This window comes from Heloderma suspectum, chromosome 6, assembly GCF_057233095.1.
Source record: "Heloderma suspectum isolate Gila_16-S chromosome 6, 16-S_ref, whole genome shotgun sequence".
Lineage (NCBI taxonomy): Eukaryota > Metazoa > Chordata > Lepidosauria > Squamata > Helodermatidae > Heloderma > Heloderma suspectum.
The window spans coordinates 105,552,144-105,566,360 of record NC_139463.1 but is presented as its reverse complement, the minus strand read 5'-3'; the positions used below and the strand labels follow the sequence as shown (position 1 = coordinate 105,566,360).

Sequence of the window (14,217 nt, the reverse complement as noted above, 5' to 3'; positions counted from 1 at the left end):
CGTTGACCTCAGGAATTGCGTGGAGGGAGGGAGGGAGGGAGGGAGGGAGGGAGGGGAGAATGGTGCTCCTGCCCATGACTTCCTGCATCTTCCAGTATGTGTCAGTCTCACGCATGCAAGCACACGCCGCCACCCCCTTTTACTCCTGGTAACTCGCTGTACCTCCTTCCCTCCTGACCTTCAAAGGGGATGCCCCAAATACTTGCTCCGAGCTCCCCTGATTCCTCCCTGAAGGGGCATCCTGGCTCCCTAGGCCTTCCTGGGGTCTCGAATTAGACATCTGGTCCAGAATTCCAACCGTCTCTCTCTCTCTTTTTCAGTTAAAAGGCACGCGGGAAAAGCATTTTAAAAAGGTGAGTGCTTTTAGTTTTCCTGCCCAGATGGATTTTATAGAGCAAGACCGGAGTGAGACGGCAGGAGGACTGGGAGACAGTGGGGCGAGAATCCACCTTGCCCAGGGGGCTCGGCTTTTCCACTTGCATGCCACGAGCTCCATCCAGCCTGCCGAGGGTGCAGCGTCCTTCCTCCAGCATGGCTTGGAAGCCTGTCCTTACAGCATTTTCACTTGCATGGCGGCCCTCACCAACCAGGTGCCCTCCAAATAGGTCAGACTACAACTCCCATCACAGCTGAGTGATGGGGGTTGTCTGACCCTTCTGGAGGGTGTGCCCGGTTAGGGAGGGCCACTGCACCAAATCCTGAGCATCTCTCAGGCCTGGCTCACACAAATCAGGAGTGGGCCGCCTGCCGCCCACCAGATGTTTTTGGACAGTGGCTCCTCACCATTGCTTTTGCTGGCTGGAGCTGATGGGAGTTGCAGTCCAGCAACCTCGACTTGCCTGCCCTGAGAGAAATGGTGATGGCTGTTTCAGACTCTGCAAACCAGACCAAACAGGAAGCGTATCCAGCCCCAAACCAAGAAGCAATAAATCAACTGGGATAAGTAAACTGGAGAAAATGAAAAATATCCAAGATGCTCGATGACGTAATTTTATCTCTACAGGCTAAAATCATATTTGTTGTTGTTGTTCAGTCGTTCAGTCGTGTCTGACTCTTCGTGACCCCATGGACCATAGCACGCCAGGCCTTCCTGTCCTGCGCTCTCTCCCGGAGCGTGCTCAAGTTCATATTCATTGCATCCGTGATGCTATCTAGCCATCTCATCCTCTGCCGTCCCCTTCTCCTTTTGCCTTCAGTCTTTCCCAGCATCAGGGTCTTTTCCAGGGAGTTTTCTCTTCGCATTAGGTGGCCAAAATATTGGAGCTTCAGCTTCATTATCTGTCCTTCCAATGAGCACTCAGGGTTGATTTCCTTTAGGATGGACTGATTTGACCTCCTTGCAGTCCAGGGGACTCGTAAGAGTCTTCTCCAGCACCACAGTTAGAAAGCATCAATTCTTCGGCGCTCAGCCTTCCTTATAGTCCAGCTCTCACAGCCATACATTACTACTGGGAAAACCATAGTTTTGATTAGACGGACCTTTGTCGGCAAGGTGATGTCTCTGCTTCTTACTATGCTGTCTAGGTTGGCCATAGCTTTCCTCCCAAGGAGCAAGCGTCTTTTAATTTCATGGCTATAGTCACCGTCTGCGGTGATCTTGGAGCCCAAGAAAGTAAAATCTGTCACTGCTTCCATTTCTTCCCCTTCTATATGCCAGGAAGTAATGGGGCCAGATGCCATGATCTTCGTTTTTTTAATGTTGAGTTTCAAACCAGCTTTTGCACTCTCCTCTTTCACCCTCAACAAGAGGCTCTTGAGATCCTCTTTGCTTTCTGCCATTAGGGTAGTATCGTCTGCATATCGGAGGTTGTTGATAATTCTCCCAGCAATCTTAATTCCGACCTCTGATTCATCCAACCCGGCATTTCTCATGATGTACTCTGCATATAAGTTAAATAAGCAGGGTGACAATATGCAGCCTTGTCGTACTCCTTTCCCAATTTTGAACCAATCGGTTGTTCCATGTCTGGTTCTTACTGTTGCTTCTTGACCCTCGTACAGGTTTCTCAGGAGACAGGTAAGGTGGTCTGGTACTCCCATCACTTTAAGAATTTGCCACAGTTTGTTGTGATCCACACAATCAAAGGCTTTAGCGTAGTCAATGAAGCAGAAATAGACGTTTTTCTGGAATTCTCTTGCCTTCTCCATGATGCAGCGAATGTTGGCGATTTGATCTCTAGTTCCTCTGCCTCTTCTAAACCCAGCTTGTACTTCCGGTAGTTCTCGGTTCGCATACTGCTGAAGCCTAGCTTGTAGGATTTTGAGCATCACCTTGCTGGCATGTGAAATGAGCGCAATTGTGCGGTAGTTTGAACACTCTTTGTCGTTGCCCTTCTTTGGAATTGGAATGTAAACTGACCTTTTCCAGTCTTGTGGCCACTGTTGAGTGTTCCAGATTTGTTGGCATATTGAATGCAGCACTTTAACAGCATCATCTTTTAGGATTTTAAATAGCTCGGCTGGAATACTGTCATCTCTGCTAGCTTTGTTGTTACTAATGCTTCCTAAGTTCCACTTGATTTCCCTCTCTAGGATGTCCGGCTCAAGTTCAGTGACCGCACTATTATGGCTATCAGGGACATTCAGATCTTTCCTGTATAGTTCTTCTGTGTATTCTTTCCACCTCTTCTTCATCTCATCTGCTTCTGTTAGGTCCCTGCCTTCTTTGTCCTTTCTCATGCCCGTCTTTGCACAAAACGTTCCCTTGAGATCTCCAATTTTCTTGAAGAGATCTCTAGTCTTTCCCATTCTGTTGTTTTCCTCGATTTCTTTGCACTGTTCATTTAAGAAGGCCTTCTTGTCTCTCCTTGCTATTCTCTGGAACTCTGCATTCAGTTGGATATATCTTCCCCTTTCTCCCTTGCTTTTCGCTTCCCTTCTTTCGTGAGCTACTTGTAAAGCCTCATCAGACAGCCACTTTGCTTTCTTGCATTTCTTTTTCTTTGGGATGGATTGAGTTGCTGCCTCCTGAACAATGTTACGGACCTCCGTCCATAGTTCCTCAGGCTCTCTGTCTATCAGGTCTAATCCCTGAAATCTATTCCTCACCTCCACTGTATATTCATCAGGGATATGATTTAGGTCATACCTGAACGGTTTAGTGGTTTTCCCGACGTTCTTCAATTTAAGCCGAAATTTTGCAAGAAGCAGCTCATGATCTGAGCCACAGTCAGCTCCAGGTCTTGTTTTTACTGACTGTATGGAGCTTCTCCATCCTTGGCTGCAAAGGACATAATCAATCTGATTTCGATATTGACCATCTGGTGACGTCCATGTGTAGAGTCGCCTCTTGTGCTGTTGGAAAAGAGTGTTTGCTATGATCAGCATGTTCTCTTGGCAAAACTCTATTAGCTTTTGTCCTGCTTCATTTTGTACACCAAGGCCATGCCTGCCTGTTATCCCGGTGATTTCTTGACTTCCTACTTTAGCATTCCAATCCCCTATGATGAAGAGGACATCTTTTTTTGGTGTTAGTTCTAGAAGGTGTTGTAGGTCTTCATAGAACCGATCAACCTCAGCTTCTTCGGCCTCAGTGGTTGGGGCATAGACTTGAATTACTGTGATGTTGAATGGTTTGCCTTGGATTCGTACTGAGATCATTCTATCATTTTTAAGATTGTACCCCAGTACTGCTTTTCCCACCCTTTTGTTGACTATGAGTGCTACTCCATTTCTTCTAGGGGATTCTTGCCCACAATAGTAGATATGATGGTCACCTGAATTAAATTCGCCCATGCCTGTCCATTTTAGTTCGCTGATTCCCAAGATGTCGATGTTCAATCTTGCCATCTCATGTTTGACCACCTCCAGCTTACCTTGATTCATTGATCTGACATTCCAGGTTCCTAAACAATATTGTTCTTTACAGCATCGGATTTTCTTTTCACCACCAGACACATCCACAGCTGAGTGTCCTTTCGGGTTTGGCCCAGCCGCTTCACTCTTTCTGGCGCTACTTGGAAATACCCTCTGCTCTTCCCCAGTAGCATATTGGACACCTTCCGACCTGAGGGGCTCATCTTCCGGCGTCATCTCTTTTAGCCTTGTGATACGTTCCATGGGGTTTTCTTGGCAAGAATACTGGAGTGGGTTGCCATTTCCTTCTCCAGTGGACCACATTTTGTCAGAACTCTCTGCCATGACCTGTCCGTCTTGGGTGGCCCTGCACGGCATAGCTTATGGCTTCACTGAGTTACGCAAGCCCCTTCGCCACAACAAGGCAGTGATCCATGAAGGGGTAAAATCATATAGGCATCACATAATACAAGAAAGCAAAATCAAAGTGTACGATCAAGTCATTCCATACCAAAAGTAACCATGCATTTCAGGTGTTCTTCAGTGGTCTAGTATGTGAAAAGGTATATTAAACACACACACCTGTCCAAGCTTCTCACACCTTTTCACAATATAGAATACTGCAGTATCTCCACCTGAAATTATCAAAACAACTTTATTTAACAAAAACCATGCTTAATATATAAGGAAGATAGACATACTAATTTCAAAACATATTTAGAGCTAAACATTTCGGCTTCTGCCCTCATCAGCTTTGCTGTGCTACTGCTTTACACCATACACACATACACCCCCCCCCCCCTGAGAGAGAGACACACACACAAAAAAACCCTCACCAGTTCAGGCTCAAACACGTGGGCCTTGCCAAAGCAAAGATCAGACAGGGGCTTGTGTGAGTCAGTGCTCATATGTAAGCTACCTGCATATAGGAAACTGACTTGCCTCCCTCTCTTGCTGCTTCACTTGGGCTTTCTTCTCCCCCCACTCCAGACCACGGAGCAGCCACCGGATGGGAACAAGTTGCAGTCCATGCAGACCTGGAGCCGCATGGGCAGTGGGGACTTCGAGATGAAAGGCGCCATCTCCCACCCATCCATCCACCTCAGCCAGATCACGGCTAGCGACTTGGAGGTGAGAGGCCAGGCAGGTGGGCAGATGGACATCAATGTCTGTTCCAACAGCTATTCTGGAGATGAGCCCAGGGAAAATTTGCTCCCTTCTTTAGGACATGAGGAGTCCCACTGAAACAGCCTCAAGGTTCAGTTCTGCACATTTAGACAGAAAAACGACCTACACCTTCCGATATGCTCCATCCAGCCATGCTGGAGGGGGGATGCTAGGAGTTGTAGGGCTATTTTCTGTCAATATGCTCCCTAAGGTTCATAGAATCGTAGAATGGGGAGGGATCTCAGAAGGGCATCCAGTCCAACCCCTTGCAGATGTGGGAAAGCCATGACTACAGCACCCCTGGGAGGTGGTCCATCTAGCCTCCTGTTTCCCACCCTGGCCAAGAAGCTGGCCCTGAAGGCAGAAGGCCTCTCTCCTTGCTGCTCCCCATCAGCGGGCGCTGAGAGGCAGAAACCCGGAATTGCGCATGTTTCTTGCTTTGCATGATGAAAGAGGAAGGGGGAGTGGTTAGGGGAGCTGTTGATGGAGGGCAGGGGTCTGCAACTCTGTCCACTGAGGAATGCAGCAATCTGCTTCAGGCCAGGCGATTTGTCCGTCAAACCTAATGTCTTCTCCAGTTGGCACCGCTTCTTCAGGTTCTCAGTCCAGCATCTCGCATCACCCGAGACCTGATCCTATTTTTAATCTGGAGATGCCAGGGATTGAATCTGGGACCCTCTGCATGCAAAGCAGGTTGTCTTCCACTGAGCTGTACAGTTGCAAAGGACAAACAAGGATCTCCTAGAAAGCTGGACTGTGTTTCTCTACTAAGCGGTCTCCTTTGTTAATTTGATTAAAGGCACAATCCTACGCATGTCTAAGCATGCATAGGATTGCACCCTTAATGTATTAATTTTTTTGTCCTGTCTTGGCTCTGGACTATGTGAAGACTTGTGGGGAAAAACCAGACACCGCCCCATTTCAAAATCCCTCCCCTCCAGTGTGTTTAAAAAATTGGGGGTTTTTCCAGGCCATCACATCTCCAGACCACTCAGGGTGGCATATGTAGCATTCCCAGGTGGTCTCCAATCCAGGCACTGACCAGACCCAGCCGTGCTTAGCTTTAGCATTGTTTCTGGATCATGTGCCTTCAGTCCATAGCCCAGCGGTCCTATCGCTATCACCAAAGTACCATCCCTCTCTACTTCTTGACAAGAAGCCAGAGTGGAAGTTGAACTGGTTTTACATGTAGATGTGCCCTGAATGGTATGTCTTTTTTTTCTTATGCTTCACTAATGCTTCGTTTTGGCCACTAGGTGGGGCCATGGTCGTGAGATATGGGCCGTTTGCAGCGCTGATGGGGACGTAGGAGAATTTTGTTTCTGTTTGCAACTCGTGCGAACGCGTCCTGCTTGCAGATACGAATTTGCGAAGGAGCACTTGCAGGGAGGGAATATTCGCAAATACCCAAATTTGTGATCTCATTTGAAAAATGCAGCTTTATAAAAACCTGCATTTTCACGTTTTAGTCGATGGGGTGGGGAGTGCACGCTTCTGAAAGATATACACAAAAATCCGCACTTTTGCTGTTCAGACGAGCCAAAAAACAGGTTGAAAATGAGAGTGAGCTGAAATAAGCTTCAAAGTGATTTTTGGAGAATTTAGGCAAGTTCCAAAATCACTGTTCACCCAATCCCTACACACTGGACACAGGGGAGACTCTTTTTTTTGTGGGGATGCTTTGTACGGGCTGTGCATCCCTCCTGGCTGATCTCATGTGTGCACACACCTACACAGTGGAGAAGGCGTGCTCTGTGCTCTTAAGGTGCAACCCTGGATGGAGGCATTTTTAGTTCTCGGGTGAACAGCATGGTTTCTCGATCTTTCACGTTTTTTTTAATTTATAGCAGGCTTAGGCAGAATGGCACTGTCCAGATCTTTTGCGCTACAATTCCAATAATTGACCATTGGCGGTGCTGACTGGGGCTGATGGGAGTTGTAGTCCAAAACCTTCGAAGAGCATCAGCTCACCCACGCCTGATTAATAGCTTGTCCCAATTCAAGGCAGGTTACAAGGTATTGAAAAATTAAACACTCCCTACAAACACTAACACTCAAACTATCCCATCCCTGGCTGCTGGTTAGTTAAAGAGTTGTTTCTGCAAGATGGCAGGTCTTAGTTTTTGGTGAGTTTTTTTATTGATTAAAAAAAAAGTCTCTTGCCTTTCAATCATAGACTCTCCAGGACACCATCTAAACGATTATTTAAAGCAATATCATACTAAAAAAAAAAATCCAAAACAATTAGGGAAACAGAAGTTTTTATGATGCTGAGCACAGCGGAAAAGCAGGTTGGAGCAGAGTGCAGCCAAATACTGTTCAGCGCTTGGTGAAAGAGAGCCAGTTTGGTCTGATGTTGACAACAATGGTAAAGTAGATCCCTGACAGATCTGGGGTCAGGGGAGCCGTTCCAGACCCCGGGCTCTGCCACTAAGAAGGTCTTTCCCTATTAGTGATCCAACTCATTTTGGAAGGTGGGGCTGCCTGGACTGGGGTCTCTTTCAAAGTTTTTAACAATCAAGCAGGTTCATGTAAGACAACCTTCCCCATCCTCTTGCCCTCTGTGCTGGCTAGGGGATGCTGGGAGTTGTAGTCCATCACATCTGGAGGACAGCAGGCTGGGGAAGGCTGATACAAGAGCTCGTGTCCTTCCAGTCTCCGAATCCCAGGCTGCAGAGACCTTCTTGGGTCAAAACCAGCACTTTAAATTGTGCCCAGCAACAGACCAGCAGCCAGCAAAGGTCTCTTAACACTGACCAGATGTCACTGGTTCTAACTGTCCCAGGTGACAATGGTCTTTTCTGAACCCTCAGCATCCTGCATGCTTTTCTTAGGCAATTCCACGTGGGTAATGCCTTGGTAATCATCTAACCTGGGACATTCTCAAAGCATAAATAGCTGTGGCCAGATCATGGACCAGGGGACCTCACGCCCGGGCCCCAATCCAACCATCCGGGTGTCCTCAGGTGGTCATGCCCCTTTCCCCCAACCACCAATCGTTTGGTGCTTCCTTGGCTTTTGTGCAGTTTTTTCCCCATTCTAGAAAGTTGAAATGCCTCTCCTAAAGCTGAGTTACTGGCAGTGAGAGCTTTTAATATATGCTAATATATGCTAGTATTTTTGTCCCCGCCCCTTTTGTCTTTGGCCCATTCGAATGTGGCCCCCGAAAGCTTCTCTGAATTGGAATTCAGTCCTAGGGCTGAGAGGGGTTCTGCACCCCTGATGGAAAAGCTACCAATGTGAAACACCCTCTGGAAGGAAGATTGAAATCAGCCGTCCTCGACCTGGTGTCGTCCAGATGTGTTGGACTACAAGGCTTATCAGCGAGCATGCTGGCTGAGGATGAAGGGTGCTGTAGTCAAATTGATTGGGACAGCGCTGGGTTGAGGAAGGCCAGTTTTAGTGAATTAAAGAATCGCTGGGTTAAGTGATCCAGGATGTATGCGGCCTTTGACTCCAGCTCCTTCCTTTCTCGCCAGAAACCGAAGGTTCCCCCGGGCCCTTTGGAGCCCTCGGCCCAGTCGGACAAGACCCATCAGCGGGAGAAGCTGGAGCGCTTCAAGCAGATGTGCCAGATGCTGGAGCGGGTGAAGAACAGCAGCAGTTCGAGTTCCAGCTCGGACTCGGACTCAGACACGGACTCCCGGGGCTCGGATGGCTCCAGCGGTGGGGGTTCAAGCCGGGCTGCCTCCCCAGCCACCCGTTCCCAGCGCCTGGCCGCCTTGGGCTTCAGCACCAGCGAGGAGGAGGAAGAGGAGGAAGAGGAGGAGGAAGAGGAGGGTGGGCGGCGCAACGGCGGCTCGGAGACGGCTCGGAATGGCAAACAGCCGAAAGCTCGGGGGAACTCTCAGGAGAAAGAGAACAATCATCGCCCATCCAGCCGGGGGACCGAGCGGGCCAAGCAGCAGGCAGGCGGGCGCAAGGCGGGCCGGCCCGCTGGGCAGACAGGGCTGCGCATGGTGGCCCGGACTCAGTTCCTCCACTGGCCCCTGGTGCCCTCCCCACCCAAGCCTCTGCTGCAGCTGGAGCGGCACGTGGTGCGGCCTCCCCCCGACAGCCCCGAACCCGATTCCCTGCCCTTGGACAGCGGCTCCGACCACATCGTGCAGCGGGACATTTGGTTGGCTGTCTTCCAATACCTCAGCTATCGGGAGCTGTGCGTCTGCATGAGGGTGTGCCGGACGTGGAGCCGCTGGTGAGTGGGCGGAGAGGCGCCCCTGCCCGTCGAGAGAGGGGGTGGTGCCCTGCAGGAGCAGTAGGGGGCACCGTCGGGAGGCATCGGAGGCCCTGGGGGGACGGGAGTGTGTGAACTGCCACGGCAGCTGCTTCTTGTCACCTTCCCTTGTCATGCGCACGAGACTGCCTCTCTGATCTGAGCAGTCCAGGCTGGGAGTACCTGTGGTCGCTTTGCACTGCATAACCTGTGAAGGGAGGGGATGGCGGGGAGGGAAAGAAGCAGGTGCACATGCCCTGAGCATTGATGGTGGCGGTGATACCAGCAAAACTCCTGTCACGATGGTGGATGCTGTGTGCACGGCGGGGAACCTTTCATGGTCCAGTGTCTCTGTGTGCACGTGCTGAGATGTGCTGTGTGAGCCCCACACGTGTGATCTGCGGTGAGTGTGCCCCCACCAGCCGCCCCAGTGTCAGGAGTGGAGGACATATGTCTCTGCATGCGGAGGAATGGTGAGCATTTACATGTGAGAAAGTAAAGGGGTGCACTCACAGACAGTGTGGGATGTGCGCAAGGCAGGGATGGGGAATGTGTGGCCTTCCAGATGTTGGACTGCAACTCCCATCAGCCCTCACGATAGGCCCTACAGGCTGGGGCTGATGGAATTTGTAGCCCAACAACATCTGGAGGGCCACATGCCCCCCGCGCCCCCCCCATGTGGTGTAAGGGCAGGGCATACCTGCTCCAAGTGACCTTGTCTGTCGAAAACTGAGCCACCTCTTGCCTGTGCGGAGCCCAGCCTCTTCACCTATGCCATCCCGGCTTTTGTTTCTTGGTCACGCTAATTGTTGTTATTCATTTCTATTTACTGTCCCATCCTTTCTCCAAGGAGCTCTGGGGCGGGAGAGATGGTTTTCCTTCCCCCAACTGTCATCTGCCTAACAGCCCTGTGCGGTAGGTTAGGGTGAGAGATAATGACTGCTCCAAGGCCACCAGGTAAACTCAGTCTGTGGCTCAGCTTGGATTGAACCTGGGTCTCCCTGGTCTTGAGGACCATTGCGATCTCTCTGTCTCTCTCTTTTTCTTGAGAGGCAGAGCTCCCTCGCAGTACGTAGTGCTCTTGGATCATGTCAGCAACAAAAGAGGAGCCCCCTGTCTCAGCTGCAACACTGGAAGGGGCTGAAAAGGGCTGGCAAGGATGATCTGGCTGGCATGGGATGGTGGAGAATCCCGATATAGGGGCATGAAGCTGGCGCAGTGAAATAATGGCCGCATGGTGCCTGCTTGAAATTCCTGCAGTTGCTGCCCATCACAGCCTGGTGCACCATTTGCACGCAGTGGCTCCCCTGAACACCTGTGCTGGGGGATGGGCTGCTTATTTTTCACACCACCAAGACATTTTCCCATAATCCTCAAGGGTGGCCTGCTGCACAGAATTGATCTTAGAGCAGCCTCTTCCGCACAGCAGCGCATGGGTTCTTTCACATTATTATTTCCAAGCCTAAAAGTTGGTTTCCTTTTTTCTTTTTTTTTAACTACTGCTTCCCTTATTTTACTTTCTGCCCTGAGGGAGCCATCCATGCATTCCCCCAACCATAAAGTCAACCCACTGATGATCTTGGGGCTGTGTCCATACTTCCGCTTTCATCCTGGGCATCAGCCTGCATTTCCATCCTCTTATATCACTTATCAGGCCACCTCCCTTGTCCACATTATGTAGATGTTTTTGGCTGAGAACTCCCATGATCCCTCACCATTAGCAATGGTGGCTAGAGCAGATGAGAGTTGTAGCCAAAACATCTGGAAGGCCACAAGTTGGCCCCCTCTGCGCAGTTGTCTCGTACCCTTGAAAAAACTGAGGTTAATATTTGGGAACAAGAATAAGAAACTTTACAAAAGATGCAGTAGAAATGGATACTGTCCTCCATACGTGGTGGGAATGCCCCCAGGTTCAAACCATTCAAGAAATGAATACTTGTAAGATTTCAAAGAGAGTTGTCATCTACAAGCTGTGGCCATTTTTCAGAGCTGTGTATCTTTTGCTTTAAAAAAAATATCCAAGGTCTCATGCAGGGATCATGCCCAACCCCGTAACTCAAAGGTCCTTTTAACTGGAGATGCTGGTGACTGAGCCGGGGTCTTTCTGCATGGGGTCTACCGCTAAGCTCTGCCCAAATCATTCTGATGCTCCACCAGTTTCTGCAGAAACCAAAGCACGTCTACAATCCATTCTATAAACGTGCCTACATCTGCTTCGTTCCCCCCCCCCAACCTCGCAGAACACTCATGATTCTGCTTCTGTTTGCATGAGAAGGGGCAAAAATCTCTACATAATGTGGACAAGGGAGGTGGCCTGATAAGTGATATAAGAGGATGGAAATGCAGGCTGATGCCCAGGATGAAAGCAGAAGTATGGACACAGCCCCAAGATCATCAGTGGGTTGACTTTATGGTTGGGGGAATGCATGGATGGCTCCCTCAGGGCAGAAAGTAAAATAAGGGAAGCAGTAGTTACACCTGCCCTTGTGGAATCAGTTCATAATATCGTTCGGTTGCCACTTCATCTCAGGCTGAATCTACACATAGCAGTTATACTGTTATCATACCTTTATAACTATTGGTGCCCATTGATGTCATGTGTACAAATAGTTACGATAACAGTATGATAATGGTATAACTACTGTGTGTAGATTCTGCCTAAATCCAGTTTAGTTCATGAACAAGCTACCCCCTTAACCGATTTATTTTAAAGACATTAGTATTTTACTAAAACATTGATACCAGTGCCTCTTTTGAGATATTGAAGTAAATGAAGAATAACCTTTATTCATTGCATTTTTGCTCTACCTTTCTTCCAAAGAGCTGCATCCATCAGTCCCCCACCGACCCCATTTTATCCTTGCAACAGCCCTGCAAAGTAGGCTAGGCGATGGTGGTTGGCCCAGGGGCACCTGGTGAATTTTGTGTCTGAGCGGGGATTTGAATCTGGATCTCCCTGATCTAGGCCCATTGCACTGTATTGGCTTTCCTAATTTTACAAGAGCCGGTGTGTTGTGCCATGGTTAGAGCAGGGGTGTTAATCTGTTTCAGCCCAAGGGATGACTTCAGCTTCGGAGAAGCTCTTGGAGGCCACGTTCCAGTGGTGGGCAAGACCAAAGTCAAAACAGGGTGGGGGCAAAATACCAGCATATATTTTGGTTAATGCTCTTAGTTCCAATAGCTAAGCCTTAGGAGAGGTATTTCAACCTTTTAGAATGGCGGGGGGGAACTGAACAAAAGCCAGGAAACCACCAAACAACTGGCCATCAGGAGAAAAGGGTCACAGCCATTTGGGGTACCCCAGCGGGACAGATCCGGCCTCCAGGCAGGTCAGATTTGGCTCAAGGTTCTGCACCCCTGGATTAGAGTGTCAGACCAGGACCAAATTGACTTAGTTTCAGATCCCTGCTCAGCCATGAAGCTCACTGAGTGCCCTATGGCCAGTTACCATTCCCCAGCCTAACCTACCTCACCGGGGTGATTGTGAGGATAACATGAGGGATGGGGGACAACCTTGCTTGGAAGAAGGTGGATTATAAATGCAATAAATATATTTTATTTTTTAATTACATTAGTTTTTCTTTCTGTCTTAAAATATTTTCATCTTCATTCTTTATTCCAGTTAACACACCAGAAACAAAATAGCCTCTCAAAATAAGCAAGTGTGCTCGTAGCTATCAACCCTGCCTGTTAAGGCAGGGCTGGGCAACTTGTGGCCCCCCAGATGTTTTGGCCTACAACTGCCATCATCCTCTGGCTATGCTGGGTAGGGCTGGTGTGAGTTGTAGACCAAACCACAGGAAGAGCCACACATTCCCTACAATTGCATTAGAAAGAGGCGCTTTCTATCTCTCCCTGCCGCGCACACACCTTTCCTTTGTTGGATCACCGGAGGCTTTTTAGTGAATTTCCACATTCATTTTGCTTGTTGAGAAACCCCAGAATGTTTGCTGTGAAATGCCTGCGCCTTGCAGAGGCACCCTCCATTCACATGGGGCCGTGGCCAGGCCTGTCCATCCTTTCTGTCACTCTGTTTGCACTGAAACTGCACCCTTGAGGACGCATTGTGGTTGAGGCAAACGCAGCGGCAGTGGTCAAGCTGTCTTTCTGGGACGTTTCTTCACCATCCCTGAAAGAAAATCTTTTAAATAGACAAAAAAAAGGACCTCCAATTAATCGAGCACACACGATTGAATTTTTTTTTAAAAAAAACGTCGGCCTCCCCCAACCTAGTGCCTGGCAGATGTGTTGGACTACAACTCTCATCATCCCCAAATAGCATGGCCATGCTGGCTGGTGTGAAGGGTGTTGTAGTCCAACACGTCTGGAGGGTACCAGGCGGAGGAAGGCTGAATCAAGCCCTTCCAGACACAGCAAACGGCAAAGCATCGTTTAGGAAGAAGCATTCTCTGTTCATGGCTGCATGCGGGAAGGGATGCCTCTTCTCACAAGATGCTTGCTGGGACATATCCGTGCAGCACTAAGGCCAAAGAAAGTGTGGGTTCACACACACACACACACACACACACTCACACACAAATTGCTGTCCTATGCAAAGATAAGCAGATCTGACCACTTTGATTAAAGCAGGAGGGGGGAACGTGTGGCCTGCAGAAGTTGTTGGACTCCAGGTCCCATTGGCCATGCTGGCTAGGGCTGATGGGAGTTGGAGTTCAACATAATCTGGAGAACCACAGTTTGCTCAGACCTGTATTTATGTCTATTAAAAATACTTGAATTGACTGAGATTTCTTTAATTGGGTGACTGCCCTGTTTCTGGGGAACCTCGGGCTTCTTCAGAACACAGTTTGAAAGCCAATGGCCTGGTTTGTGCATAACGCTAATCCATGATTTATTTAACCCATGATTGGTTGCTCTGCCCAGGATTTGTCTGGCAGACGATTGAACAAACCATGCTTTTTCCTCATTTGCTGGGTTGTTTGTTTCCCTCTTCCTTCCCCCACTCTCTCTCTGTATCCAGTATGGCACTTTAGTACCGGCATGTAAAGTAGCTGGGGCGGGGGGGGGGGGTACCGTTGCCT

At 49.1% G+C, this 14,217-nt stretch overlaps 1 protein-coding gene and 1 long non-coding RNA gene across 5 annotated transcripts in view; one reads left to right on the top strand and one right to left on the bottom strand.

Annotated features, from left to right (window-relative positions):
* Positions 1-14,217, top strand: part of FBXL19 (F-box and leucine rich repeat protein 19) — a 41,334-nt gene that overhangs the window by 15,111 nt on the left and 12,006 nt on the right. For all 4 annotated transcript variants that reach the window (XM_084806059.1, XM_084806058.1, XM_084806062.1 and 1 more), the window contains 3 exons: positions 321-353; positions 4,786-4,926; positions 8,442-9,157. In XM_084806059.1, coding sequence (XP_084662185.1) covers positions 321-353; positions 4,786-4,926; positions 8,442-9,157 — 890 coding nt within the window. The remainder of the gene's footprint in view (positions 1-320; positions 354-4,785; positions 4,927-8,441; positions 9,158-14,217) is intronic.
* Positions 12,762-14,217, bottom strand: part of LOC146342276 (uncharacterized) — a 22,394-nt gene continuing 20,938 nt past the window's right edge. Inside the window, exon 3 of the long non-coding RNA XR_014783939.1 lies at positions 12,762-13,316. This is a non-coding gene — a long non-coding RNA (uncharacterized LOC146342276). The remainder of the gene's footprint in view (positions 13,317-14,217) is intronic.